Below are 27,639 nucleotides of genomic sequence, written 5' to 3'. Positions count from 1 at the left end.
AGGAGGCGCTTTCCTTGAACCTGTCCCCTCCAGTGAGGGGCCTGGTTTGGGAGCTGGCCCCGTGCCCTGGGGTGCGGCTGGGCTGGACCCGAGAGGGATAGAGGCCCCCACCTAACCCACACTGCAGGATCGCAGCGGTGGCCCTGGCTGTCACGGTTAAATATTTGGGTTGAGACTCACCATGTCTGACTGCTGAGGCCACAGTGTGGGTCAGCGGCTGGGGTTGGGTTGAGGGCAGAAGTGTTCAACATTCGCCATGTGGTCTGCCCAAGCCAAGGTGGGGGGTGATGGGAGTTGGCCCATGGCCTGGCAGCCTCACCCCACCTTACCCAGAGCCTCCATGCACAGTCCCCTCTTCTGAGCCTTCCTGGGTGCTCCACTGAATATCAGCTTTCTCCACCACAGGACTTCTCAGAGCCTTTACTGACTTATTGAGGGGTCGGGTTTTCCTAACCACCTGAGTGACAAAGCTTTCATTCCAGGAGCAATTTACAAGACCAGGGTTCCTGGGGCCCCACTTTGGGAAAGGCTGCCTCCTTGGTTTTCTTCACAAAGGGTGTGGCCTGGGTGTTGTTCGCCAAGACCCTAACCCTCTCGCCTCCTAGCGCCTGTGTATCCAGACCTGGTACAGAGCAGACCCCCAGGCAAGGTTTGGGCCTGAGCTGGACAGTCTTGCAGCTTCTGTTCGTGTGCCTGTTTCTGCCACCACTCCGGCTTCTCCCGCAGCATCAGTAGTATCTGCAGTGTTGAGCCTCAGACCCTGCTGTTGTTCAGTCGCTCAGTCGTGTCTGCAAAGTCGTGTCTTTGCAGCCCAGTGGACTGCAGCATGCCAGACTTCCCTGTCCTTCACTATCTCCCAGAGTTTGCATAAATTCGTGTCCACGGAGTTGGTGATGCCATCCAACCATCTCATCCTTTGCTGTCCCCTTCTCCTCCTGCCCTCAGTCTTTGGAGTCAGTGTGTGAGGTCTTTGATGGAGACTGGAGGACTAAGTACCGATCTCAGCCACTGCTGGGTAGCCGTGTGGCGGGGACCAAGCTGCTTCCCTTTCTGGCCTTCGTTTCTTCCTTTGTTTAAAGAAAACAAGGAGCTGGACAATCATCATTAAGGCTCCTTAAGTATAATCATGAACCTTCATGAGGCTTATGGGGCACCCAGCTCTTTGCCTGCATAACCTCACTCCCATTCCTAACACCCAACTGGGAAAGGTCCATCTGATAGCGGGAAGCAGAGGCACAGAGAGGGACAGCAGCTTGGCCAAGTCACACAGCCCCAGCGCACATCTGAGTCCAAAACCAAGGTCTCCTCCACTCCCACATGGTGTTTGCCAGGGTGGGCTGAAGTGTGATTTTGCAGGGCAGACAGATACAGCCAGAGGGAACACAGAAACGCCAAATGAGAAAGCCTTTCCGATTTCAAATCTCTCCCAGACACTCTGAGAACTCTCAGGAGGTCTCAGCTCGGTGCCAGCAGAGCTCTAGCTTGGCTGCAGGGCGTGCATGCCAAGCTCTGCCTTTAAGCAGGAGAGGGCAGGGCTCAGTTTCAACGTGTGCAGGCAGCCAAGTGTCCAGCTAGAACTTAATGCCATCCTTTTATTTCTATGGAATTTATTTTGGCTATTACCTCTTTATGGCAAGGGCTTCTGGTTTTCTGTTTACAATGGGGAAGCAAGTCCTCTTTCTTAGGAAGTTTATTTAAATATAAAGAATGAGTAGATTGAAAGAAAAGTATCAGGTATTTAATAATAAGACTGCTGACACAAAAACTTGTACCCAAGTGTTCAGAGCAGTCTGAGCCATCATGGCCAAAAGGTGGAAACAGCCCAAATGTCCCATCAGTGGATAACCAGATAAATAAAATGTGACATAGCCAAGCTGTGGAATATTATGCAGCCATAAACAGGAATGGAGCACGGTCACACACTAGCTACAACACGGATGACCCTCAAGATATTGTTAAGTGAAAGAAGTTAGACACGGAAGGCCCCATGTTGTACAGAGTAGGCAAATCCATAGAGACAGAAAGTGGATTTGTGGTCGCTAGGGGCCATGGGGTGGAATGGTGAGGAGTGAGTTGCTGAAGGGGGTGGGGTTTCTATTTGGGGGTGGTGAAAATATTCTGAGATTACATAGCAACGATGGTTATACAACCTTGTGAATATACTGAAACCCCTGAATTATGCACTTTATTTTTCAAATTTACTTTTATTGGTTTATTTGGCTGCACCGGGTCTTAGTCATGACATGCGGGATGTGAACTCTTAGTTGCAGCAAGTGGCATCTCGTTCCCTGGCCAGGGATCGAAGCTGGGCCCCCAGCACTGGGAGCGTGTGGTCTTAACCACTGGACCGCCAGGGGATTCCCAGAATTAGCACACTTTTAAGGGGTGAATTTTATGACATGTGAGTTATATCTCAATAAAAAAAGTGGGAGAGCACAGTACACTTGCTCTGCCAGCATGGCAAATAGAAGCACTGGGGTGACGGCCAGAGCAGAGGCTGATTCCCGGACGGCGCCGCCTCACTCTGTGCCTTTAGTGACATTGCCCTGGGGGTACAGCCAAGCTCCATTCCAGGCTCACTGGGCAGCTTCCCTCTGAGCCCAGGGCTGGGGATGGCCTGGGAGGCCGGGGCGCTGGCGGGACCCCGCCCCTGCCCTCCGGCCCCATGGCTCACCTCCTGGCTCTCTGCCTGCAGCGTCTCTAACAAGGAGCTGTCGGAGCTCATCGAGCAGTTGCAGAAGAATGCCGACCAGGTGGAGAGGAACATCGTGGACACGGAAGCCAAGATGCAGAGAGTGAGTGCCCGCCTCCCACTTGGTGCCCCCGAGATGCCAGCCCCCTGGGGACCCGGGGCTCAGATGACCCCGAGGTTCTCACCTGGGCGTGATTCTGCTCCAGGGGACATGTGGTCATGTCTGGAGACATTTTTAGCCACGGCACCCTGGGGAGTGCGGGGTCAGGTATCTAGCGATGGAGGCCAGAGAGGCTGCTATGTAGCCTACAGAGCACAGAATGATTCAGCCTCAAATGTCCAGTGCCCAGGTGGAGACACATTGAAGAGGAGCCTTCTTAGTGCTGTTAATACCAGCTCCTCCACCCCGGATACCGAGTTCCTGCAGCCTGGGCCCTGTCTGGAGCAGAACCACAGTCTCAGGAGCCAGGCCTTGGCTAGGACCTTGGTTTTGCCACTTACTGTGTGACCTTGAGGAAGTCGCCTTACCTCCCTGTGCACCCGAAAGGGGAAACCATCACCCGGTCTCCTGGGCTGCTGGAGAGATTTGATGAGATTATGCAGGTGGCGCCAGTGGTTAAAGAACCCTCCTGCCAATGCAGATAGACCTTAAAGTGAAGTCGCTCAGCCGTGTCCGACTCTTTGCGACCCCGTGGACTGTAGCCCCCAGGCTCCTCCGTCCGTGGGATTCTCCAGGCAAGAACATTGGAGTGAGTTGCCATTTCCTTTTCCAGGAGATCTTCCCAACCCAGGGATCGAACCCGGGTCTCCCACATTGCAGGCAGACGCTTTACCATCTGAGCCACCAGGGAAGCTCTTAAAGACCCAGGAAGACCTTAAAGACCCAGGTTCAATCCCTGGGTCGAGAAGATGCCCTGGAGAAGGAAATGGCAACCCACTCCAGTATTCTTGCTTGGAGGATCCCATGGACAGAGGGGCCTGGCGGGCTGCAGTCCACGGGGCCGCACAGAGTCGGGCACGACTGAGTGACTGAGCACAAGGCACGTATGCGGGTGCCATGCAGGGCTTCCTTTGATTAACAGCATCATCATCCTCGCTTCCCTACCACTGCCACTACTCAGACGCAGGCGGGCCAAATCATCTCCCCACTCTATGCCTCAGTAACAACCGGCCCGAGCCCAAAGGTTCTCCCAGGGATCCTGCTCCACGGGCAGCCGTGCAGCCATGCTCACACCTGTGAGCTGCTAAGCTGGCTGCCTCCTCTTCGAACCCCTCCCCACCAGCCCAGAGTGGTTGAGTTCATACCTTCTTTGTAGCTAGAGAGGGCCAGGATGGACTGTGTCAGTGACAGAGCTGACCTCAGAGCCATTCCCCCACCCCTAGAGGGGGTGTTGCCAGATTTAGCAAATGAAAATACAGGATATCCAGTTCCATTTGAAGTTTAGGATGCAAATTTTTGTGGGTATGTCTCCCATGCACTACTTGGGATATACTTATATTATGAATTATCCATTGTTTACCTGAAATTTGAATTTAAACGGGTGTCTGTATTTCATCCACATTCCAGGCATGACTAAGACGCAGGTCCAGAGGAGCGCAGGGGCGTTGAGGGTGGACAGGTCATGAGGCTGGCTGGCCCCATGGCTGGCCCCAGGCCCAGACATGGCTGCCTCTCGGCTGACCGCCCAGGTGTCCACTCCCCTGAGGAACAGGGGTGGGTGGGGGGAATGACACCCTTCGGGTGAGAAGTAGGGGGTGGGGAGAGCTCGGGACAGGGGCAGGGTGGACGAGAGGGTGCTCTGCGCCCCTAGGGTCTCCCTCCCCCAGGACCTCCCTTCCCCCTCCCCGCTTCCACCCCTCCTCTTTCTTTCCGGCCTCAGCTGACCCTCCAGCATCCCTCCCTCTGGCCGTGCCCTAGCCCTGATGCCCAGTCCCTCTGGCATTTTTTTTTTGTCCCCACTCTCATGATTGCTATGGTGGTGTGTGCGCTTTCCTAAATGAAAACAGCTTTTTGGGGTGTGTCATTTTTTCCTCCTAATAAAAGTAATATGTGTTCGTGACAAACATTTTGGGGCCAATAAACAAGTATAAAGAAGCAAATTAAGATGGCATATGATTCCACCAGCAGAGGGGAAGACCATCCCCTCACATCCGGTGTCTCTCTGACTTTTTCTGGCCTGTGAGAGTGTGAGGGAATAGACCCCAGCCCTCGTCTCATGGTATTTGCTTAGAGTCATGACTCAAAGTAGCAAGGATGTGTTTGGAAGATCATTTTGAATTTGTTCTTTGTTTTAATTCAAATGAACAAACTTAAACCAGATTTTGGAGATGGCACGGGCTAATCTTTTTGTCTTTTCTCTTCCTTCTTTCAGAAGAAAACATCATTATTAATTTTATTTTATTTAATGTTTTATAAATAATAATTTAAAACTATTCATAAATAAATATATCTATTCATTTATAAGTTAAAATTAATTTTATTAAAAGAGAACCCAAAAGTTCTCTTTAATTTTCCTATTTTCTAAAATGGAAGTGAGGTTCACATGAGATAAAGTGAAGCATTTAAAGTGTAGAATTTCATGGCATTTCATACGTTTATGATATGCAATGACCACGTCTTTCTGGTCCCAAGGTGCTTTCATCCTCCCAAAGGGAACCCCTGTGCCCATCTGCCCGCGACTCTGCCTTCTGTCTCTTTGAATATACATATTCTGGGTATTTCATAGAAACAGAATCACACAGTGTGTGGCCTTGTGCACTGCTCTGCTTTCCCTGGTGGCTCAGATGGTAAACAATCTGCCCACAATGCAGGAAACCCCTGTTCAATCCCTGGGTCTGGAAGATCCCCTGGAGATGAGAATGCCAACCCCGTCTATTATTCCTGGGGCTTCCCTGGTAGTTCACATGGTAAAGAATCTGCCTGCAATACGGGAAACCCTGGTTTGACCCCTGGACTGGGAAGATCCCCTGGAGAAGGATATGACAACCCACTCCAGGATTCTTTTTGTACCTATCCCAATTTTTAAATGCCAGAAAAGCCGGAAGGCTTGGGGAACACCTGTAACCTCACCACACAGATCCTACCAGTAACCGTCTCCTGGATTTGCTTTATTGATTATCTGTCCGTCAGTGTGGGCAAAATTTACAGGATACGTCGGTCCCTATGACTTTTTTTTTGTACTTAAAAACACTTGCCTGTGGTAAGTGTCCAACTTTTAAGAGTTCACGCTTGTGAGTTTTCGCGTCAGTCGGTACCCATGGAACCTTTACTCAGGTCAAGTCAAAGGACATTTCCCGAAAGGTCCTGGGGGACCTTTGCAATCAATGTCACCCCCCCACCCCCAAGGTAACCACAGCGCTGACCTGTCCTCATTGATCAGTCTTGCCCGACTGTGGACTCTTGAACGCCTGTGTGGCATCTTTTGGCTGGATATTCTCTCTCGTTTTGGCTGGACAGGTTTTGCATTCCCACGAGGCCCTGCACCTCTGGGAATTAGGAGATGATTAATTTACTTCCTCCTTTTGCAAAATTAATCTTTGACACGGTCATTGCCCAGCAGAGCTTCAGATCAACTGGCGAAGATGGAGCCGATAAAATTCCACCCAAGCCAAGAACCATGATGTTGAAACTTTTTAACCAGCCAGACCTACCCGCAGTGGGGCGATGGTCCAGCGACTTTGACCTTCTGCCACATGGGTCTCACCTCCAAAGCCCCACCCCTGGCTGCCCAGCCCTCCCAGAGTTGGCCCAGGAAAGACCTGGAATGTGGGCTGGATACCATCTCTTCCTCCAAGAGGGAGCTGAGTCATTTTACACTGTACCAGGCACACCACCACCTCCGTTCACTTCTTTTGCCTTTTGCTGTTTCTGCCTTTTGTGCTTTTTCTTTTTTTTAACAGCTTTATTGAGGCGGGTTTTACAGATCAGAAAATGCACCCCCTTCGAGCACACAGTGCAGTGATTTTTTTAGTAACATCACCAAGGGGTGCAGCCATCCTCACAGGTCGGTTTCCAAAACTGTAATCCCTTTGTAAGCTCCCCTGTGTATTGACTGCGGATTCCTGCTCCCATCTAGCCTCTTTTATGGATCCACCTACTTGGGGCAGTTCCCATAAACCAGTCCTGAGGGGCGTGGCCTTCAGTGCCCGGCTCCTCTCACTTGGTGGTTTTGAGCTCGTCCCCATCTGTACTCCCATCTTCTGGCAGCTGAGGGATAATCCCCTGGTCCCTTGGCTGCCTCTGCTGAAACATGGGTTTCTCTTACTGCCATTGCAGAGATGGGGACACTGACCCCCAGCTGGGGGTAGAGAACTGGCCTCCGAGGTCCCTTGTGTGATCCCCCCCGCCCCACCTGTGCTCAGTCCAGTCTCTGACTCGTCCCCCCGCCCACCCCCGGGCCTGGCTCAGAGCCCATCTGCACTCCATGAAAGTCCACTAAGTGGATTAACAGGCTGTGTTTAACCTGCTGTTCCCACTGCCAGTTCATCATTCTTCCCTAAATTATCAGAGACCCTGGACTCATAAACCCTGAATATTCGTGGAAAGGTTGATGCTGAAGCTCCAATCCTTTGGCCATCTGACGAAAAGAGCCAGCTCTTTGGAAGAGACCCTGATGCTGGGAAAGATTGAGGGCAAAAGGAGAAGGGGATGGCTGAGGATGAGATGGTTAAATAACATCACTGACTCAATGGACATGAGCAGACTCCAGAAGATAGTCAAGGACAGGGAAGCCTGGTGTGCTGCAGATCCATGGGATTGCAAAGAGTCAGACATGACTTAGTGGCTGAACAGCAACAACTGGGACTCATCATCGACTGAGCAACTGTACCTCCCAGACGTCCACCCACTCTGTTCATTCTCGCCATTTCACTGGCAACACCCCAGCACGGGCCACCCTCAGCTCTCGCCTGGGCCTTGTCGCAACACCCGACTGTGCCCCTAGCTTGGACCCGCTCCCCTGAGGACCCCCTGGAGGAGTCGCCTTTAAGGATGGGTGGCACCATGCCCTGTCCCACCCCCAGCTTCCTCCCCTGACCGTCCTTCCAGTCATCATTTCCTGCCACAGGACCTTCACACAGGCCACTCCCTCTGCCTCCAATACTCTTCCCCTTCTTCCTTCATTCTTAGCCTGTGTCACTGCCTCGGGGGAGGCCTCACTGAATCCTAGAGCCCGAGCTCAAGCAGGTCCCCACGTTCCACCTCTGCTGTGCTTCCTTGGTAAACTCCGACCGGTGCAAACTTTGTCATCTTTGTTCCCTGACCAGGGAGCGAACCCATCTCCCCCTGCAGTGGAAATGTGGAGTCCTAACCACTGGACTGCTAGGGGGTTCCTGAGGTTTATTTATTGACAGGCCTTTCCTGGGGTCTCCCTCCTCCCTTGGTGGCACAGTGGTAAAGAATCTGCCTGCCAATGCAAGAGATGCAAGAGCCGCAGGTTCTATGCCTGGGTTGGGAAGATCCCCTGGAGGAGGAAATGGCAACCCACTCCAGTATTCTGGCCTGGAAAATCGCATGGACAGAGGAGCCTGGCAGGCTACAGTCCACGGAGCTGCAAAGAGTCAGACAACTGAGCTCGCGCACACACTGCCCTCCTCCCTGGGCTGGATGGGCCATGTCTCTCTGTGCACAGCCGTGTCCCGAGCCTGCTATCTCAGAGCAGGGGCTGGGCAGGGCCAGGGGAGCCCCCCGATCCTGGCTGTGCCCCCTGAGTCCCTGCCCTCTGTCTTCCCCACCCCTTTCTCGTGCCTCTCGCAGGACCTGGCCCGGCTGCAGGAGGGCCAGCAGCCCGAGCACCGGGATGTGGCCCTGCAGAAGGTGTCAGACTCTGAGAAGCTGCTCTACGTGCTGGAGGCGGACGCGGCCATCGCCAAGCACATGAAGCACCCCCAGGGGGACATGATCGCCGAGGAGTAGGTCCCCTCCGCTTCTGGTCCTGAGGGAGCCACTCGGAGTCAGAGCAGCGGGGCTGTAGCCGCTCAGTGTGCAGACACCTGAGTCAGGGTTTGTGGAGGGCTGACGGTGGGGCCAGCCCTAGCTGAACACTTCACGTGATCCTTCCAACAACCTATTTCACAGCTAGGGAAATTGAGGCTTGGAGTACCCGGTCCCCTGTCCTGGTCACAGTGTGATCGCAGTCCCCGACCTCCAAGCTTGTGAGTGCACTGTCCCCTGCCTGATGCCTGGCTGGCTTTCTGAGCTCCTGGCTCTTGCCTCAGCTCAGACATGGACAGAGCACTGTCCCTGTCCCAGCCCAGCCCTGGGCCCTGCCGGGTGGATAGTGGGCTCCAGAGAGCAGCAGACTGGCCTGTTTGTTCTGGAAACCTCTATGGCACATAGTAGGCCCTGGGGAAATATTGGTGGGGGAATGCAGGATAAAAGAAAGTGGGCAGGAGCAGGGCAGGGAGTGACTGCCTGGACCCAAGGCCACTGTGACCCTGACCTTCCAGGCCACTGAGCAGAAACCTGAGACTGGGGCCTGGGTGGGAGACCCACCTTGAGGCAGAAACACTACACCTGCCCACCAGCCCTGCTAACCAAGGTGGTCTCTCCCCTTCCCACTCAGCATCCGTCAGCTGAAGGAGCGTGTGACCAACCTCCGCGGGAAACACAAGCAGATCTACAACCTGGTGGTGAAAGAGGTGGACCCGCAGGTCAACTGGGAGGCGCTGGTGGAGGAAAAGCTGGTACGGCCCGGGCTTCGGCTGGGGTGGGGCCGTGTAAGGGCCAGGAGCCCTCCCTCCATTGCATGGGCACTGGTGTCCTGCTGTTCCTGGTTATTTCCTGATGTCTTTGTTGATGAGATGAGCAAGGCTCAGAGAGGTGCAGTGCCTAGCCCAGGGTCACACAGCAGATGTGCTGGAGGTTGGAACCCTCCCAGGATCTTTGGGGTGCTGGTCAGCTGGGGGCAGCAGCCAGGTTTCTGGCTGGCCGCTGGTCTTCCTGTGCCCTCACCAGCCCATCTCCACCTCGGAGAAGCCCGGCCACTGGTGTGATCCTGAGCAAGTGACTCCCCCAGCCGAGCCTCTGTTTTCCCATCTGTGAAATGGAAACCACAAGGGCCTCTGAGGTTGCAGTGAGATTAAATGTGATCAGGGTGACAACCTCTTCCCTCCTCCCTCCGGGGCTACTTAACTGCCTCCTCGGATGGCGCTGTGAGGAGGAGGGCTAAGGTTCCCGGGGCATGGGTCCTGGGTGGCCTGCGAGTCCTGGGCCCCCGGCCCATGCCCATGTGTGTCGTGCCCCCGCCTCCCTGGCCAGGACGAGCTGAGCAGCCAGGGCTTCGGGACGGAACTCCCGCTGGTAGGCCAGCAGGTGGAGCAACACAACGTCTTTCACAACGAGGTCAAGGCCATCGGGCCCCACCTGGCCAAGGTGTGTGCCTCGGGGGAGGGGTAGAAGGGACCCTGGGGAGGAGGGGCTGCTGCCTGCAGCCCCCCACCCTAACCCGTGTCCTCGGCCTCATCCTCAGGAGCAGAACGGTGAACTCCAGGCCAAGTACCAGAAACTGCTGGTGAGACGCCCCCAGGACCGGGATGGGAGGGGATGGGAAGCCGGGCTGTGGGCAAAGAAGTGTGTGCGGTTAACACTTCAAGCAGGATGGAGGGGGATGAAGTGGGGAGAAGCAGTATCCCGAGCCCCTATCTGCGAGGCAACCCTGATTGCCCTTTGCTCATAGGAAATCCCAAGAGACCCTGTGATATAGTTTATCCTACTGTTTGCTGCTTAATTTTTCATTGAGCACCTACTATGTGCCAAGTACAATGCCAGGTGCTTAATAAGCAAAAGTTCTCTATTTCTCTTTTCAAAACCTTCTTTTTTATAACTGCACGTGATGCGTAAATGCTTTCTTGTTGTGAATGTTACAGACACCTCAGACAAGAGAATGTAGGGACGGTAACAGTGTAGCTCATAGTAGGAGGCTCTGGAGCTGGGCCGCCTCCACCCCCTTTAGGTGGGGAGACCTCAAGCATGAGCTGCTGAGTCTCTGGGGACCTCAGTCTCCTCATCTGTAAAATGGAGTCACTTCCACTCCTTGGCTTACAGGAAGCTTTCAGGGTTGCATGAGTTGATGTTGGATAAGTCTTTGCACAGTCATGGGACATGGTGGGCTCCCCCGTACGTGTTCACCACTGTTCTCATTTGCATAGTGGAATTCAGACACCCCCTCCCCACTGCCCTGTGGTAGTTTGCACCATGACATGTTAAAGACAAAAGCAGAAGCGTAGCTGCTGACGTTTATGGAGCACCAACTGTATGCCAGGCTTGGTGCCCTATGAGATCTGTGCTGTTATTCCCATTTTGCAGATGAGTAAACCGAGGCTCCACAAGCATGTCTATTCTGTGAGGGTTTTGTCTCGCTCACTGCTATATCGCAGGGCCTGGAGCCATGCCCAGCACTTGCATACATGCCAAGTTGCTTCAGTCATATCTGACTTTTGTGACCCTATGGACTGTAGCCCGCCAGGTTCCTTTGTCCATGGGATTCTCCAGGCAAGAACACTGGAGTGGGTTCATGCCCTCCTCCAGGGGATCTTCCCGACCCAGGGATAGAACCCAAGTCTCTTTGTGCATTAGCCCAGCACTCAGTAGATGCACAATAAACGTTTGCTGAATGAATGAAGGGGTTTGGGAGGGTCAGATGACTTATCCAAGGGAGTCCAGCGGGGCAGGAGGTGTGGAGGGAGTCCCTTGCCGGCGAGGCTGCAGCCCTGTTCTTGCCTGCCTGCAGGCGGCGTCACAGGCACGGCAGCGGCACCTGAGCTCACTGCAGGACTACATGCAGCGGTGCACGAACGAGCTGTACTGGCTGGACCAGCAGGCCCAGGGCCGCATACAGTATGACTGGAGTGACCGCAACCTCAACTACCCCAGCCGCCGGCGCCAGTACGAGGTGGGTGCTGGGCTCTGGGGGTGTGGGGCAGGGGGCCCCGGAAGGAGCTCGGGGCTGCCCAGCTGGGCGCTGAGCCCCTCCACTGCCCTCGCTGCAGAATTTCATCCACCGGAACCTGGAGGCCAAAGAGGAGAGAATTAACAAGCTGCACAGCGAGGGTGACCAGCTGCTCGCCGCCGAGCACCCCGGGAGGAACTCCATTGAAGTGCGTGAGCCCCAGGGAGGGACACTTGCTTCAGGCTGGCCTCCAGGTGACCTCTGCTCTGGGCTCCCTGCACTCAGGCAGGCCCCAGGGTCCTGTGTCCAGTGTCTGTCTGTCTCTCCACTTTGCCGTCTCCCTTTCCTCTGTCTGGCCCTGCCTCCTCTCTCGATGCCCTGGCCCTCGGTCTCTAGACTTCTGAAGCCCACGTGGTGCCTGTATTAGTTTCCTGTTGTTGTTGTAACAAATGACCACCAATTTGGAGGCTTTAAACAATGGAAAGTTATTCTCTCATAGTTCTGGAGGCCAGAAATTCAGAATCAAGGTGTTGGCAGGCTTGTTTCTTCTGAGGGCTCTAGGGGAGAATCCTTCCTTGTCTCTTTTCTTGAGTCTGGTGACTGCTGGCAATCCTTGGCTTTCCTGCAGTTCAGTTCAGTTCAGTTGCTCAGTCGTGTCCGACTCTTTGCAACCCCAAGAATCGCAGCACGCCAGGCCTCCTTGTCCATCACCAATTCCCGGAGTTCACTCAGACTCACGTCCATCAAGTTGGTGATGCCATCCAGCCATCTCATCCTCTGTCATCCCCTTCTCCTCCTGCCCCCAATCCCTCCCAGCATCAGAGTCTTTTCCAATGAGTTAACTCTCTGCATGAGGTGGCCAAAGTACTGGAGTTTCAGCTTTAGCATCATTCCTTCCAAAGAAATCCCAGGGCTGATCTCCTTTAGAACAGACTGGTTGGATCTCCGTGCAGTCCAAGGGACTCTCAAGAGTCTTCTCCAACACCACAGTTCAAAAGCATCAATTCTTCAGCGCTCAGCTTTCTTCACAGTCCAACTCTCACATCCATACATGACCACTGGAAACACCATAGCCTTGACTAGACGGACACCTCCTATCTCCACCTCTGTGTCCACATGGCCTTCTCACCTGTGTGTCCTCTTCTCTTCCTATAAGGACACCCTGAATCTAGGATTTCATCTTGATATTCTTAACTGATTATATCTGCAAAAGTCCTATTCCAAATAAAGCCACATTTTGAGTTCTGGTGGACATGAATTTGGGGAGTACCCTGTAAGATTTTTTTAAAAGCACCACGTGGTCTGGGCAGACATAGCCCCTACTTGTCCCTTGTGCAGTGCACAACCTGTGTGCCCGAACATGGCAGCCCTGCTTGACTCCTCAATACATCCTCCTCTCTCCTCCTCCCACTCCTGGGCAGGAACTGGCTGGGAGTCACACCCATGCAGAAGCCAGATGCCCCTCTCCTCTACCCTTTTCTGGTCTGGAATCCTGCCATCCCGCCCCTGGTGTCCCAGATACCTGTGTGTGTGTGTGTGCTAAATCGCTTCGGTCATGTTCGACTGTTTGCTGCCCTGTGGACTGTAGCCTGCCAGGCTCCTCTGTCTGTGGGATTCTCCAGGCAGGAATACTGGAATGGATTTCCTTGCTCTCCTCAAGGGGCTCTTCCCGACCCAGGGATCGAACCCACATCTCTTACATCTGCTACAATGGCAGGCAGGTTCTTTATCGCTAGTGCCACCTGGGAAGCCCTGCCCCAGATACCTGGCCAGCAGCAATGTGCCCCCTTTCTCCTGGCAGGCTCACATGGAGGCTGTCCACGCAGATTGGAAGGAATACCTGAACCTGCTCATCTGCGAGGAGAGCCACCTGAAGTACATGGAAGACTACCACCAGGTGCCTGCCAGCCGGGCCCCATGGGGGGAGCACCCAGCGCCCACTTGGCTCCCTTGTGGGCTCAGCACCGCTTCCTTGGGAGCCTTTCAGAGCTGCCTTCCCACGCCTCCCGATGTCTGTGGTTCTCATGGTAGACATGCATGTGCCCTAAGATTTCCAGGCCCTTGTCTGCCTCCCCTGGGGGCTGGGACTGGAGAGTCTTAACTCACCAAGATGGCACAGGTGCAGGAATAGGTGTGTGGGGTTTTCGTTTTGGGATATGTATTGTATGAAGTTTGCCATTTTAGGCATTCTTAAGTGCACAACCCAATGCAGTGATTATATTCACAATGTTGTGCAACCGTCACCACTGTCTTTCCAAAACGTGTTCACCACCCCAAGTAGAACTTCTGTACCTAATAAGCAGTCACCTCCCCCGTTCCAACCCCTGATAACCACCCCTCTACTTTCTGTCTCTTTGGATTTGCCCATTTTAGATATTTCATAGAAGTGGACTCACATGATCTGTGGCCTTTTGTGTTTGGTTCTTTCACTGAACAAAACGTTTTCAAGGTTCATCATGAACCAGAACTTCATTCCTTTTCACGGCTGAATAATATTCCATCGATTCCATTGTATGCGTGGACCATGTTGTGTTTCTCCATTCACAATGTTGATGGATACTACAGTATTTCCACTGGAATGTGTTTTTAATAAGACAGCTGCACGTGATTCTTGTGAGCAGGCAGTTTGGGGACATTGGAACTCAGATGGCACTGACATAACTAACTCGGCGTCATAGTGTCTCAGTCCTGCCGGGCTGTGGACTTCCCAGGGATCCCAAAATCATGTTCAGCTGCAGCCCAGGGGACAGCTGTCAGTGAATGATTCCAGAGCTGATAGGCTGAAAAACGGGCAAGAGTTTCCCAGAACCAAGTGGGGAGGCTTGCCTTCCATGTACTGAGGCTTAGAATAAGTCAGGGTGTTCCCAGCACAAAGACAGGAGTGGAATAGAGGAGAACCCTAAGGTTTCTGGTGTATGGACATGAAACCAGCTTGTCATAGAGGTGGCATTGCATGGATTCCTGAGAAGGGACCCAGTCTCTCCCTGTGAAGCCCCCCAGGAAGGTGGGCTGGGGAGGGCTGGGGGCATCCCTGTGATTCAGGGTGAGTGGGAGGCCCAGCCCCACCTGGGAGTGGGCTTCAAGTCACAGCCAGGATGAGCCTCAGGCATCCTGGTGGACTCCCACCCATGATGGGGCCCTCTGGTCTCCCCTAGTTCCACAAAGACATGAAGGATGCCCAGGAGCTGCTTCGCAAGGTGGACTCAGACCTGAACCAGAAATACAGCCCTGACTTCAAGGACCGATACCAGATTGAGCTGCTGCTGCGGGAGCTGGATGTGAGTGCTGCCCGCCGAGTAGGCCCTTCCCCGACTCCCTGCCTGCTGCCTGGAGAGGGCTGCGTGGTCTCACCTGGGCACTCCCCTCCACATCCAGGACCAGGAGAAGGCTCTGGACAAGTACGAGCATGTGGTGCGGGGGCTGCAGAAGCGAGGGCAGCAGGTGGTGCCCCTCAAGTACCGCCGGGAGACGCCCCTCAAGCCCATCCCCGTGGAGGCGCTCTGTGACTTCGAGGGTGACCAGGTGAGCCCCTGCCCAGGTGTTCCAGGTGCCCCAGGCAGACTGGGCCCAGATTGGCCTCTGCTCCACTCACTGAAAGGTCTAAGGGATGACAGGGAGGAGACATGACCTCAGATGTTTTCAGGAGCCTGTGTTCATCTCCATCATTGGGGTCACTCTCTGCCAGCGCCCCGTCCCCCGCATGGTCCCACCTGCTGCCCTGGCCTTCTGTCCCACCAGCTTAGAGGCGCCAGTTATTCCAGCAGATGTCTCAGGGAAGGTTCTCATTGGCCCACTCTTGAGTCATGTGTGCAGCCTGAACCAATCACTGCGAGTGCCATTCTCTCATTGGCCAGACCTGAGTCACACGTTCACCCTGAGCAGTCAGAGGATGAAGGGAGGAGACTCCCTGGGCTGGGACTGCATGGGCGGAAGCGGGTCCCCAGAGGGAAGTCCAGGTGGGTGTTAGGCTGGCAGAGCCTCTCTTTATGATGAAACGTCTTGAGGAGTTTCTGAGAGACAGGCTAAGGCTCCCCAGGTCCCAGAGTTCGGCAGTGACTGGGCTTCCGGCCACCAGCTGTGATAGGTCTCTCCATGTGTCCTGACTGGCCTGTTCCCCACCAGGGCCTGATCTCTCGGGGCTATAGCTACACCCTGCAGAGGAACAATGGGGAGAGCTGGGACCTCACCGACAGTGCGGGGAACAAGCTGACCGCCCCGGCCGTCTGCTTCATGATCCCGCCCACTGACCCCGAGGCCCTGGCTCTGGCTGAAAGGTATGGGGTAAAGGAGGAGGAGCTGGTGTGGTGTGTGGCCGCACCCCCTTGGCTCCCAGGCCCCATTCACAGCCCTGGGCACCACAGCTGAGCCTCAGGGTGCCACTTATGTCCTACACGTGCACCCCCTTTGGAGGCTCAGGTGGGACAGCAGCAGATCCCATTGGCCTGGCCAACTTGTGTGTGAGTGTCTGGCTCTGGGCACATTGCAGGGAGGGGCCTCTCTGCAGGTGCCCCTGGGCCTGGGCACGCGTAACTCCCTCCACCTGCACGTCAACCCATCGCTTTGTTGACTCAGACCTTTTGGCTTGAAGACCCCAGCCCCGGGGGCCACGTCTTCTGTGAAGCCATCCCTGATTGCCCCCTCCCCTTGTCCTCCACTCTGGCTCCAGGACAAAAGGCTGCCGCCTCTTGGCTCCCAAGCACCTTCTCCCACCTCGTGTGCTGCTCTCATGAGGCTGCTCTGTGTCTGTGTGTCCATCCCACCGGGCAGAGGTTCCTTGAGATGTGGTATACTTTCAGGGTCTTGTTCCATACCTGGTGCAAAGCAGGCACCAAAGAAATCTGTGTTGAATGAGCGATTCAGGAACTCCTTCATTTATTCGTTCAGCGGATATGTATTGAACATCTGCTATGCATTGCTCCCTCGGAGAAAGCATCGTGGCGGGGAAAAGTTATGAGCAAACAAGACCATTGTAGGTCGTAAGACTTGCTACAAAGGAAAAAGAGAGGAAGAAAGGAGAGGCGGAAGGGGCCCACTGAACCTGGGAGCAGAGAGAAACCGGTGTTTCAGCAGATCCTCTGTGTGCATGTGTTGTGTTGACTTTTCAAAGCATTTTGAGGAGCTGCCTGACTCCTCAGGGCTGCCTGTTGAGCCAGAGCCCAGGGTCCCGCTAATGTGGGTGGTGGGGGCATGGACTGCCTCAGGGTCTCCAGCCCATTTTTTGCTGTCACAGCCTGGGCAGCCAGTACCAGAGCCTGCGGCAGAAGGCAGCTGGGAGCAGAAAGGCGCTCCAGGAGCAGCATGAGGTGCTGAAGGCAGAGAGCTCTGGAGGTGGGTACCAGGGCCACTGCCTGAGGCTCTGGGGGGACGGGGAAGGGGCCTGGATCCAGGGTCTGTGCAGCAGACGGAACAGCACGGTAGGTGGGGGGGGACACGCTGAGCTGACCCCTAAACACCCCCAGGGCCCCCACGTTCCCCTGACTCTGACCTCCCTCCAGCAGATGCCTCGGACCTGCAGGGCCGCCAGCTGCTGGCCGGCTTGGACAAGGTGGCCAGCGACCTGGACCGGCAGGAGAAGGCCATCACGGCCATCCTGCGGCCGCCGCTGGAGCAGGGCCGGGCTGTGCAGGACAGCGCCGAGCGGGCCAAGGACCTCAAGGTACCCAGGGCTGGGGGCACAGGCTGGCCCCGTGGGCTTCCCAGGGGCCCTGCCCACGGTCTCATGCCCGTGGGAGCTCTGGATGCTCCACGGGTCTACTTGCCATGTGTAACGGGAAGCCGTGAGTCGCAGGGAGAGGTGCTGTTCCTAGGCTGAGAACTGAAGAGGTACCAGAGGCCTGGTACCCCCAGACATGTCTCCAGGAGAAAGGGCTCTTGATAGAGCTGATGACGGCAGCACTACAGCCCAAGCAGGTCAGCACCCAGCTGGGAGAGAGGCGGGGCGCCCGGTGGCCCAGGGGCTCTGGGCCGACAGAGCCGGCCCCCTTGCCCTGACTGCAGACCTCAGTTTCTTCAGTAAAATGGGCTGGCTGCCCACTCAGGGGGCCTCGGGAGGATGGAGCACAGGAACTCCTTCACACACACACACACACACACACCCTCCTACACACATACACACACACCGTCCTACACACACACACACACACACACACACACACACACACACAGTTTCTGGGGTCCTTGGCCCCCTCCGTTGTGGGTGCAACCTTCCCCGGTCAACAGAGGAGGCTTGGAACTCAGAGCAGCGCCGTGGCCCTTGATGGGGCTCGTGCCAGGGCTGGGAGGGGCTGAGCCAAGGCCTGGTACGGGGGTGGGGGCGTGGCTGCAAACTCCTAAGCCACATGGAGTCGTACGCATCTCGTCAGGGTTCCCCCTAAAGATGAGTAGCACCATCCCCGTGGAGTAGTGGGAACTGGAAGTGCTTGGTGTCACCTGTTGGTTTTCATCAGTCCTGAGTCCCCGTCGGGTGCATCAGAACCCCCAGGGATGCTCATTCTAGACCCCGACTCCTAGGCCAGTGCCCCAGACGCCCAGGCAGCCTCCACCCCAGGGAGGGTGTCCCAGGGGAGAGGGGCCGCTGGTTGCGGCCAACACGAGGGCTCTGGTCCCCACAGAACATCACCAACGAGCTGCTGCGGATCGAGCCCGAGAAGGCGCGCAGCACGGCCGAGGGCGAGGCGTTCGTGCGGGCCCTCCCGGACAGCGGCAGCACCGCCCTGCTGAGGACGCGGGTGGAGGACACCCAGCGCAGATACGAGCGCCTGGTGCAGCTGCTGGAAGCCGCCCAGGAGAAGTGGGTGCAGGCGGGCAGCGGGGAGGCCAGGCCGGGTGGTCAGGGGCCGGGCCACCCTCCACCCCTCAGCTAACTCCTGACTCGTGTCCTCAGGCTCGACATCGCCAACCGCCTGGAGAAGAGCCTGCAGCAGGGCCGGGAGATACTGGCCACGTATGAGACCCAGCTGGCCCAGGAGGACACGGTGCCCGAGAGTGGCCAGGCCCTGGACAGCAGGAGGCAGGAGCTGGCGGTGAGTGTGCGGACTCCGGGCCCCGGGAGCCCCTTGCTGAGCTGGGCGTGGGCTCTAAGGGCCCCCGTTTGCTCTCCACCTCTGGACAATCGAGGGACCCAAGGCCCAGGACAGCAGGTCTCTCCAGGTTTGGAATCCCAGCCACACAAGGGGTTTGTGCGGCCTGCGGAAATCAGGTGCTGGTATCTTCAAATCAGGTATCAGCGTAGCCACCCCCTCTCCCTGTTTCTCTGAAGGAGCAGACCTGGCCACCTGTGCTCAGACGCCCGCCGGGCAGGTCAGCCGAGCAGAGGCAGCTCTGCCCCTCGCCCGGCACCTGCCATCTTCATGGTGCCACTGGGCCACTCTAAGCGCCAGTCTGTGAGCCCGTGGGAGGCCCCTCATTCACGAACCACCTCACAGACCCCTTGCCTTGTAGCGACAGCCTCACTGGGAGTCCAGGAAGCATGCTCGGAGGGCAGCCCCTCCGCCGGGGGCCCTTCCGGTCCGTGCGCGGCGTCACCGGCCTGCGCTGTGCGCCACAGGGTTTTAGAAGCTGTTTTTCCCAGGTGGTGTTCATTGTCACGGGACGGAAATTGTAGAAGTGACCTCAGGTTTGAGGACCAACTCAGAGGCAAAGCCCTGGTCACTGACCGGGCCAGGCCTACCACCCCTTCTAAGCGGGCGGCCCCAAGCACTCTGGGCCCTGGAGCCCTTGGCCACGGCGCCCGCCACCTGCCTCTCCACCCTGCAGGCCATGGCCTCCGAGCTGCAGGCCCGGAAGGCCCTCCTCGGCGAGGTGCAGCGGAACCTGCAGGCCGCCAAGCAGTGCTCGGGCTCGCTGGCCAGCCGCTTCCAGGAGCACTGCCCGGACCTGGAGCGCCAGGAGGCCGAGGTGCACAAGCTGTGCCAGCGCTTCGACGGCCTCTGCCAGCAGGCGGAGCTCAGGTCAGGGGCCACGGGGCGGGGCTGGGGGTGGGGAGGGTGGTCTCGGAGGCCTTGGCTGAGCTAGTCTGCCTGAGGTACCCAGGGGGGATTTCTGTGGACAGCGCTGAAGGCTGTTTGTTTTCCAAATAATTGCCGCTTTTGGGAAAAAGCAATACACATACAAAATTAAAAAACCCAAAGGGGTTGTAATGACCAAACCGTTCCCCCGAAGATCAGCCCTGCTGTGAGTTTCTCGTGAGTCCTTCCAGAGCCACTCTGTATGAGCCAGGGTTGGTAGGAAATGTAGGAACACCCAGCGTGTCCTACTATTTCCCCATCGTGTATTTTCCTGGCCTGAACAGTCAGGAAGTGCTCCCTCCTCCTCTTGTGTTTTCTGAAAAAGGGTCTGTGAAGACTGGGTATTACTTCCTTAAATGCGTGGTAGAATTCACCCCGGAAGCCATCTGGGCCTGCAATTTTTTTTTTTTTTTTTTGGTAAGAAGGTTTTTAACTACAAATGCAACCTCTTTTATTAGATATTGGACGATCTGGGTCATCTGATGCTTGAGCAGCTTCACAAGTTTGTGTCTTTCAAGGACACACTGTACACCTCGTCAAGCTGTTGAGTTTTTGGCATGAGATGGTTCATAATATTCTCTTATACTTGAACGTCTGCGAGATCTGAGGGAACGTCCTCGCTTTCATTCCTGACATCGTATCTTCTTTTGTCGTGTTTGTTTATTCTGTTTTCTCCCCCGATGATTCTGTCTGGGGTTGATCACTTCACTGACTGTTTCAATGAAACAGCTTTGGTTGCAGTGATCTTTCCGTTTTCCTGTTTCCTGATTCACTGAATTCTGCTCATCATTATTTCCTACTATAGCTGCTCACATTAGGTTCAGTTGGCTCTTCTTTTTCTTCCTGAAGTTAGAAGCTTGGACTGTTGATCTGAGAGTCTGCTTTGTTTTTTTTTTCTCCCTCATCTAAGCATTTAAGTACATCTCGCTAAGTACTGCATTCGCTTTGTCCCACAAACGATGTTTTTATTTTCAGTGACTTCAAAAGATTTCCACACCTCCCTTGTGATTTCTCCTTGGATCTGGGAGTTATTTAGGTCCTGAGATTCACAGTGGGCATCACCTCAGGTCCGCACACTCGGGCCTGCCTGCCTTTAATGGAGGCCGTGCAGTATTCCCACCCAATACTCCATAATTTACCTGACTACTCCCCTTCCTGGTAAACGTTGCGCTGACTCCCAGTTCAGTTCCCTTTGGTAACCTCTAGAAAGGGACAGCAGGCAGCTCTCGGTGCAACCCGAGCGCTCAAAGGCCTGGCTGGCTTTGCCCCGCAGGGTCCAGAGCCTGCAGAGCGCCCGGGCTGAGCACGACGCCTTCTGCAGCGGCCGTGACCGCCTGCTTCAGTTCCTGTCCCACATCCCCAGCTACGAGCCCCAGGAGACGGACGGCCTCAGCCAAGTGGAGACCAAGCTGAACAACCAGAAGGTGAGCAGGCTGGGGGTCAGCAAGCCCCTTTGTGGATGGGCGCCTGGTCACGGTCCTGGACCAGTGGGTTCCCAGCGCCCACGTCTCTGAGCTTGAGGACAGGGCCCCCCTCACCAGTCCCTCCCCGGTCCCCTGCACAAGGCCTGGCCTGGAGCAGACCCCCCTCCCCCCCACAACCCCGCGCAGGTCTGCTAAATAAGCGGATCACTGCAGGGTCACCAGTGAGCCCTCGTGGGGGGAAACCCATTTCCACAGCCCAGAGCCCTGGCTCCCCAGAAGACAGCAGGGCCTTGGGATGAAGGACGAGGAACGGAAAAGCCAACAGCCTGGGCTCCCCGGAGCCACGCACCCGCAGGCCAGGCACTGCACCGCTGGACCTCCTAAACTGGAAGTGAGGACGGTGCTCGTCTCAAAGAATGTGGGGAGAGTCAGGGAGATAATCTCAGAAACACACGTGCTTAGCCTTAGCACCGTGCCTGACACCTCCATGCACTCAGTAAACACTGCCTTCCTGGCAAGGTTCGTTAGCTTGGCCCTTCTTCACAGGCCCTTAGAACCACCTTTTGGAACCAACAAACGTAAACAAGGAAGCTGCTCGTTATACCCTATGCTACAGAAGAATTCCAGACTCTAAGGAATTCAGCTACTCTATCTAGGTTTAGGATTTTTTTTTTTTCCAAGTTTTTATTTTTAAAGTCTCTGTTGTTGTACAGAACCTACTAGATGAAATAGCAAGAAGGGAAGAGGAAGTGCAGAAAGTCCACACGCACTCCCAGCAGTACCAGCAGGCTGTCAAGGTGAGATGCGACACCCCAGCAGCAGGGCCTCTTCCCCACCATCCCCACCCCCAACCCCCGGGCTGGCCCTGGGGGTGTCCTCAGGCACTGCTGGTGGCTGTGCAAACCGGCACCACCCTTTGGGAAACAAGATGGTACCAGGCATCAAATATCAGAAGGGTTTTCTACTGTTTAAAGCAGTAACTGGGGGGAATTTATCATAAAGGAAAAGATGTGAAAAAATGATAATGTGGGATTAACAAAATCAGTATGAAATAAAAAATTATTTACAATAGCCAAAGAGACAAACTAGAAGTAATCTAAATGTCCAGTATTAGCAGTAGAGACAGCTAGGAAGTTATCATCCAGCTACTTGATGGATGTTTAAGTCATCAAATTGACCCACAGAAGGATTAGGGCAGCATGAAAAAAAGCTTACGGTACAGAGTGAGATGAAGACAGCAGGAAGCCACCTTCTCTGGGCCAGGGGTGGCCTGGAGGGAGGGAGTGCGCTTTGGGGACAAAGGGGTTTGTGGGCCCGTTTTCTTTTGTCTCGTGGGTCGTCCAGGGATGTGGTTGTGTGCCGTTGATGGAGCGACAGTTCTCCAAACCTCCTGGCAGTCAGAGCAAGGTGTGGCTGAGCGGAAGACCTCCGCGGTCAGCTAGAAGGGGCACAGGAACACTTTGGTCTCACCTGCTCTGGTCTGCCCTTTGCCTCGTGTCTCTTACCCAGGACTACGAGTTGGAAGCAGAGAAACTCAGGTCCCTCCTTGACTTGGAGAATGGAAGGAGCAGCCACGTGAGCAAGCGGGCCAGGCTCCAGTCCCCTGCCACCAAAGTGAGGGAAGAGGTGAGCTTCGTGGGCCCAGCCTCCTGGGGCTCCATTCCTCCAGGGAGCATGGCATGCAGGCCTCAGAAGGGCACGCACAGTGGTAAACGGGGCTGGGGGCCCTCCTGGGTGCCAACAGTCTCAGTGGGAGAAGACGATGAACTTACTCTGGGCCAGCAACAGTGCCACACCTGGAAAGACAGCCTGCTGGGAGTCGTGGCTGGGGCAGTTCCCCTTGCTCCACGCCGAGTGGATCCGCACACAGAGGGCTGACGTTAACCTGTTCCTTCCGAACACGAGCGCCTTAAGGCTCAGAGACGGACCTGCTCAAGGTCCCTGGGGGTTCAGGCTTCTGACTCTAAATCCAGTTTTCTCTCTCACAGTTAAGACTAGCAGAACTCCAGGTAGGAAGTGGCAACTCTCTTTGGCATCTCTGCCCCAATGCCAGGTTTTACTCAAACACCTTACTCAGCTTGTTGATTCCTGTCTGTCTGCTCTCCTGTAGGAAGCAGCTCTTGCTGCCAAGTTTACGGAGGTTAATGCCATCAACAGACAGAGACTGCAGAACCTGGAGTTTGCACTGACCCTCCTGAGACAGGTAATGGGTCTTAGGAAGGCATCCTACTGAAAACTATCCCAACAGCTAAGACACTAGGCTCGCTCTGCCTCAGAGAAACAGAGGTGGCCAGAGGGCGTGTGCCCTCGCTGGCAGGGCAGGGCAGTGGGTGGGTGACTGAGCCAGGGTCTGTCCACACGATGGAAAACGATCGAACTGTCGCACGACAATGTGGTCTTCTCTGGCTGCTGCAGATTCTCTCATAAGCGCAATCAACAGGGTACATGCAGATTGGGGACCACCATTAGCGTGGAAAAGATAAATACACATTGCACACAAAAATATATGTGTGACAAAGGTGACTGTATCCTGTAGGATGCTGAGCTGCCTTGGTGGCTCAGACGGTAAAGAATCCGCCTGCAATGAGGGAGACCTGGGTTCGATCCCTGGGTTGGGAAGATCCCCTGGAGGAGGGCATGGCTACCCACTCCAGTTTTCTTGCCTGGAGAATCCCCATGGACAGAGGAGCCTGGGGGGCTGCAGTCCATGGGGTCGCAAAGAGTCGGACACAACTGAGCGACTAAGCACAGCACAGCACATCCTATAGGAACAGGACCAGAAGGGACAGGTGGCCTTCACGTCATACCCTTCTGTGGCTTTAAGATGTTTCCCCAGATGTGTTTAAACTAGTGTTTTTAATTTCAAAAGGAAGCCTAGGGCTCTACCGGCCCCGACACTGAGCAGGGGGTGGGGGTGGGGATGTCCCTTGAGGACCACAAGACAAGCATTGTGAGCCTTGGAGGGTGGGGAGACGGGGACCAACTGCACGGAGTCCAGCCCTAACCCTGCATGGTCTCCCCCTTCCCAGCAGCTGGAGGCAGGTGCAAGCCAGGAGGCCCTGCCCGGGAGCAAGCCAGGCCCTGGAGCAGAGGAGACGTGGAAGATTCAGAAGGAGCTGGATGAGGAGATGGAGCGGCGGCAGCAGCTGGAGCACGAGGTCCGGAGCGCCCAGGAGGAGATCCGGGCCCTGCGGAGCCAGAGCCCGCAGGAGGCGGTGGTGACCAGGGAGGTGCTCAGGAAGGTGCCGGACCCAGCACTGGAGGAGAGCTTCCAGCAGGCGCAGCAGACCCTGGCCGAAGAGCAGCACAAGAACCGGCTGCTGCAGGGGGAGGTGGAGGCGCTGCGGCTGCGGCTGCGTGCCCTGGAGGAGGCGGCCCGGGCCGGGGGCCAGGAGTACGTGGTCAAGGAGGTACTGCGCATTGAGCCGGATCGGGCCCAGGCTGACGAGGTCCTGAGGCTGCGGGGGGAGCTGGAGGCGCTGCGGCGGCAGAAGGGCGCCCGCGAGGCGGAGGCGCTTCTCCTGCAGCAGCGCGTGGCCGCCCTGGCCGAGGAGAAGCGGCGGGCGCGGGAGGTGGTCACAGAGAAGGAGGTGGTCAAGGTGCACAATGACCCCCAGCTGGAGGCCGAGTTCCGGCAGCTGCAGGAGGACCAGCAGCGGGAGCAGGGGCTCCGGGAGAAGCAGGAGGAGGAGCTGGGCTTCCTGCAGGACAAGCTCAAGAGGCTGGAGAAGGAACGGGCCATGGCCGAGGGCAAGATCACAGTCAAGGAGGTGCTCAAGGTGGAGAAGGACGTGGCGGCCGAGCGGGAGGTGGGCGCCCTCCAGCGCCGGTATGAGGATGAGGCCGCCAGGGCCCGTGCCAGCCAGAGGGAGAAGACCGAGCTGCTCCGGAAGATCTGGGCCCTGGAGGAGGAGAACGCTAAGGTGGTTGTGCAAGAGAAGGTGCGTGAGATTGTCCGGCCTGACCCCAAGGCTGAGAGTGAGGTGGCCAACCTCCGCCTGGAGCTGGTAGAGCAGGAGCGCAAGTACCGGGGGGCTGAGGAGCAGCTCAAGAGCTACCAGAGCGAGCTGGAGGCGCTTCGGAGGCGAGGCCCCCAGGTAGAGGTCAAGGAGGTGACCAAGGAGGTCATCAAGTACACGACGGACCCTGAGACGGAGAAGGAGCTCCAGAGGCTCAGGGAGGAGATCGTGGACAAGACCCGCCTCATCGAGAGGTGTGACCTGGAGATCTACCAGCTGAAGCAGGAGATCCAGTCCCTCAAAGAGGCCAAGCCCCAGGTGCAGACCAAGGAGGTGGTCCAGGAGATCTTGCAGTTCCAGGAAGACCCCCAGACCAAAGAGGAAGTGGCGGCTCTGAGGGCCCGGCTGGCTGAGGAGCACAAGAAGCAGGTAGACCTGGAACGGGAATGCGTGTCACAGGAGGAGAAGATCCAGGAGAAGGAGGAGGAGCTGGCCCGCGGGAAGGAGGTGGTGGTGCAGCAGGAGGTGGTCAGGTACGAGGAGGAGCCGGGCCTCCGGGCGGAAGTGAGCGCCTTCACCGAGAGCATCGATGCAGAACTGCGGCAGATCGACGGCCTCCGCGGCGAGCTGCGGCGGCTGCAGCGCCGGCGAGCCGAGCTGGAGCACCAGCTGGAGGAGCTGGAGCGCGAGCGGCAGGCGCGCCGCGAGGCTGAGCTGGAGGTGCAGCACCTCAAGCAACAGCTGGCCCAGCTGGAGGCGCAGGAGGGCAAGGCCCACGAGAAGGTGACCCTCACACAGAAGGTGGTGCTGCAGCAGGACCCCCAGCAGGCCCGGGAGCATGCCCTCCTGGCCCTGCAGCTGGAGGAAGAGCGGCACCGCCGGCAGGGCCTGGAGCGCGAGCTCGAGACCCTAAAGCAGCAGCTGGAGCACCTGGAGAAGATGGAGGTCAAGGAGAAGGTGGTCTTCTCCGAGAGCGTCCAGGTGGAGAAAGGCGACACCGAGCAGGAGATTCAGAGGCTCAGGGGCAGTCTGGAGGCCGAGAGCCAAGGCAAGAGGGAGCTGGACGCCGAGGTGAGCCGGCTGGAGGCCAAGCTGTCGGAGCTGGAGTTCTGCAACTCCAAGTCATCCAAGGAGCTGGACTTCCTGAGGGAGGAGAACCACAAGCTGCAGCTGGAGCGGCAGAGCCTGCAGCTCGAGGCCCGCAGGCTGCAGTCGGAGATCGAGATGGCCGCGGCCGAGGCGCAGAGCCTAAGAAGCCTGCCCACAACGACTGGAGCCGACCCCGGGGCGCAGCTCGACTCACGCCTGCGGTCCCTGGAGCGGGAGCTGGACGACCTCAGGAGGCTCTCCAGGGACAAAGACCAGGAGATCGAAGAGCTGCAGCGTCGCCTGGGGTCCGTGGCCGTCAAGCGGGAGCAGAGGGAGAACCACCTGCGGCGCTCCATTGTGGTCATCGACCCTGACTCGGGCCGTGAGCTGTCCCCCGAGGAGGCCCACCGCGCCGGCCTCATCGACTGGAACATGTTTGTCAAGCTCAGGAGCCAGGAGTGCGACTGGGAGGAGATCTCCGTCAAGGGCCCCGGAGGCGAGTCCTCCGTGATCCATGACAGGAAGTCCGGCAGGAAGTTCTCCATTGAAGAGGCCCTGCAGAGCGGGCGGCTGACCCCCGCGCAGTACGACCGCTACGTCAACAAGAGCATGTCCATCCAGGAGCTGGCCGTCCTGGTGTCAGGGCAGAAGTAGGCCCGCCCCCGCTCTCGGGGAAGCCGCCACTGGCTCGCCCCTGCTCGGAACCCTCCCCCGGGTCGTCTCTCCCTGGCCCCCCGCACAGCTCCAGTCCGCTCAGAGCCCCGTGTGCTGCCACCCCAGCTGCTGGGCCCAAGCACAGGCGGGACTGGCCCCCGCTGAGCTATGTCCCTCAGCCTGGAAAGCAACCCACTTGTCCCCCAATCGTTCTCGCCTGCAGTGCCCGTCTTCCTCCCCGCCTCTCCTACACTCCTCTATCAACAGACTCCCCGGGTCACCTGGAAGCACTGACGTCTACCACTAAAGCACAAGACAGGCAGCAGCCCCATGGGCCAGCCTGCTCCGCACCGCACTGGCCTCCACACCCCAGCCGGGGAAACTCAAGGCAGGGAGGGCTCCATTCAGCAAAGCCCCGGCCCCTGGGGGCCGCCACCTGCATTCACAGCCCTCCGGATTCCAGCTGACTCGCCATCGAGGCCTCCTGGGGAAACCGATCTCGGCGCTACGCCAAAGGAGGCGCAAAGAAACCAGAACAGCGTCTGACCCTGGTGCTTGGGTGAAGCCGAACTGTCGAGCCAGACTGTCCCAAGAGAACGCACCGTCAGAGGACGTGTTGTGGTTCTGTAACTGAAGTACCTTCCTAGTGGACTGTCGCTGTCGGCCTTGGATTCGGTGCCTGGTCCTGCTTATTCTTTCACTGCCACTTAAGACTCCACAGTTGATTTTTTATCAAATGAAATTTGGGTTCTCTGTATCTCACGTATTATGTAAGAAAATGGGAAGTAAGAGGGAACTCTATTTATAGCGTGAAAATAAACACCTGCTGGCTTGATTCTAATTTCATGGAAAGTGTGTTTCTTCCTCTCTTTCGAGTGAGGCTGATTCCCCAGGGCCTGCTTGGCTTTCAGCCAGAATGAATGTTCC

The 27,639-nt window shown here is 56.5% G+C and overlaps 1 protein-coding gene across 4 annotated transcripts in view; it reads left to right on the top strand.

Moving 5' to 3' along the window:
- PPL (periplakin) overlaps window positions 1-27,553 on the top strand; it is a 48,229-nt gene extending 20,676 nt beyond the window's left edge. The window contains exons 2-22 of one of the 4 annotated variants that reach the window (XM_019987426.2): window positions 2,696-2,795; window positions 8,448-8,602; window positions 9,256-9,376; window positions 9,951-10,064; window positions 10,162-10,203; window positions 11,422-11,583; window positions 11,681-11,788; window positions 13,382-13,477; window positions 14,736-14,858; window positions 14,956-15,102; window positions 15,703-15,854; window positions 16,811-16,908; window positions 17,076-17,236; window positions 18,192-18,370; window positions 18,464-18,602; window positions 19,336-19,529; window positions 20,860-21,010; window positions 21,724-21,807; window positions 22,520-22,636; window positions 23,121-23,213; window positions 24,040-27,553. In XM_019987426.2, coding sequence (XP_019842985.2) covers window positions 2,696-2,795; window positions 8,448-8,602; window positions 9,256-9,376; window positions 9,951-10,064; window positions 10,162-10,203; window positions 11,422-11,583; window positions 11,681-11,788; window positions 13,382-13,477; window positions 14,736-14,858; window positions 14,956-15,102; window positions 15,703-15,854; window positions 16,811-16,908; window positions 17,076-17,236; window positions 18,192-18,370; window positions 18,464-18,602; window positions 19,336-19,529; window positions 20,860-21,010; window positions 21,724-21,807; window positions 22,520-22,636; window positions 23,121-23,213; window positions 24,040-26,712 — 5,209 coding nt within the window. In that variant the 3' untranslated portion in view covers window positions 26,713-27,553. Of the gene's footprint in view, window positions 1-2,552; window positions 2,796-8,447; window positions 8,603-9,255; window positions 9,377-9,950; window positions 10,065-10,161; window positions 10,204-11,421; window positions 11,584-11,680; window positions 11,789-13,381; window positions 13,478-14,735; window positions 14,859-14,955; window positions 15,103-15,702; window positions 15,855-16,810; window positions 16,909-17,075; window positions 17,237-18,191; window positions 18,371-18,463; window positions 18,603-19,335; window positions 19,530-20,859; window positions 21,011-21,723; window positions 21,808-22,519; window positions 22,637-23,120; window positions 23,214-24,039 lie in introns of those variants that run through there. The other 3 variants (XM_019987429.2, XM_019987427.2, XM_070779583.1) reach the window with 3 other exon arrangements.
- The last annotated feature ends 86 nt before the right edge of the window (window positions 27,554-27,639 follow it).

This window comes from Bos indicus, chromosome 25 (assembly GCF_029378745.1).
Source record: "Bos indicus isolate NIAB-ARS_2022 breed Sahiwal x Tharparkar chromosome 25, NIAB-ARS_B.indTharparkar_mat_pri_1.0, whole genome shotgun sequence".
Lineage (NCBI taxonomy): Eukaryota > Metazoa > Chordata > Mammalia > Artiodactyla > Bovidae > Bos > Bos indicus.
This window is presented reverse-complemented; position numbering and strand designations above follow the sequence as displayed.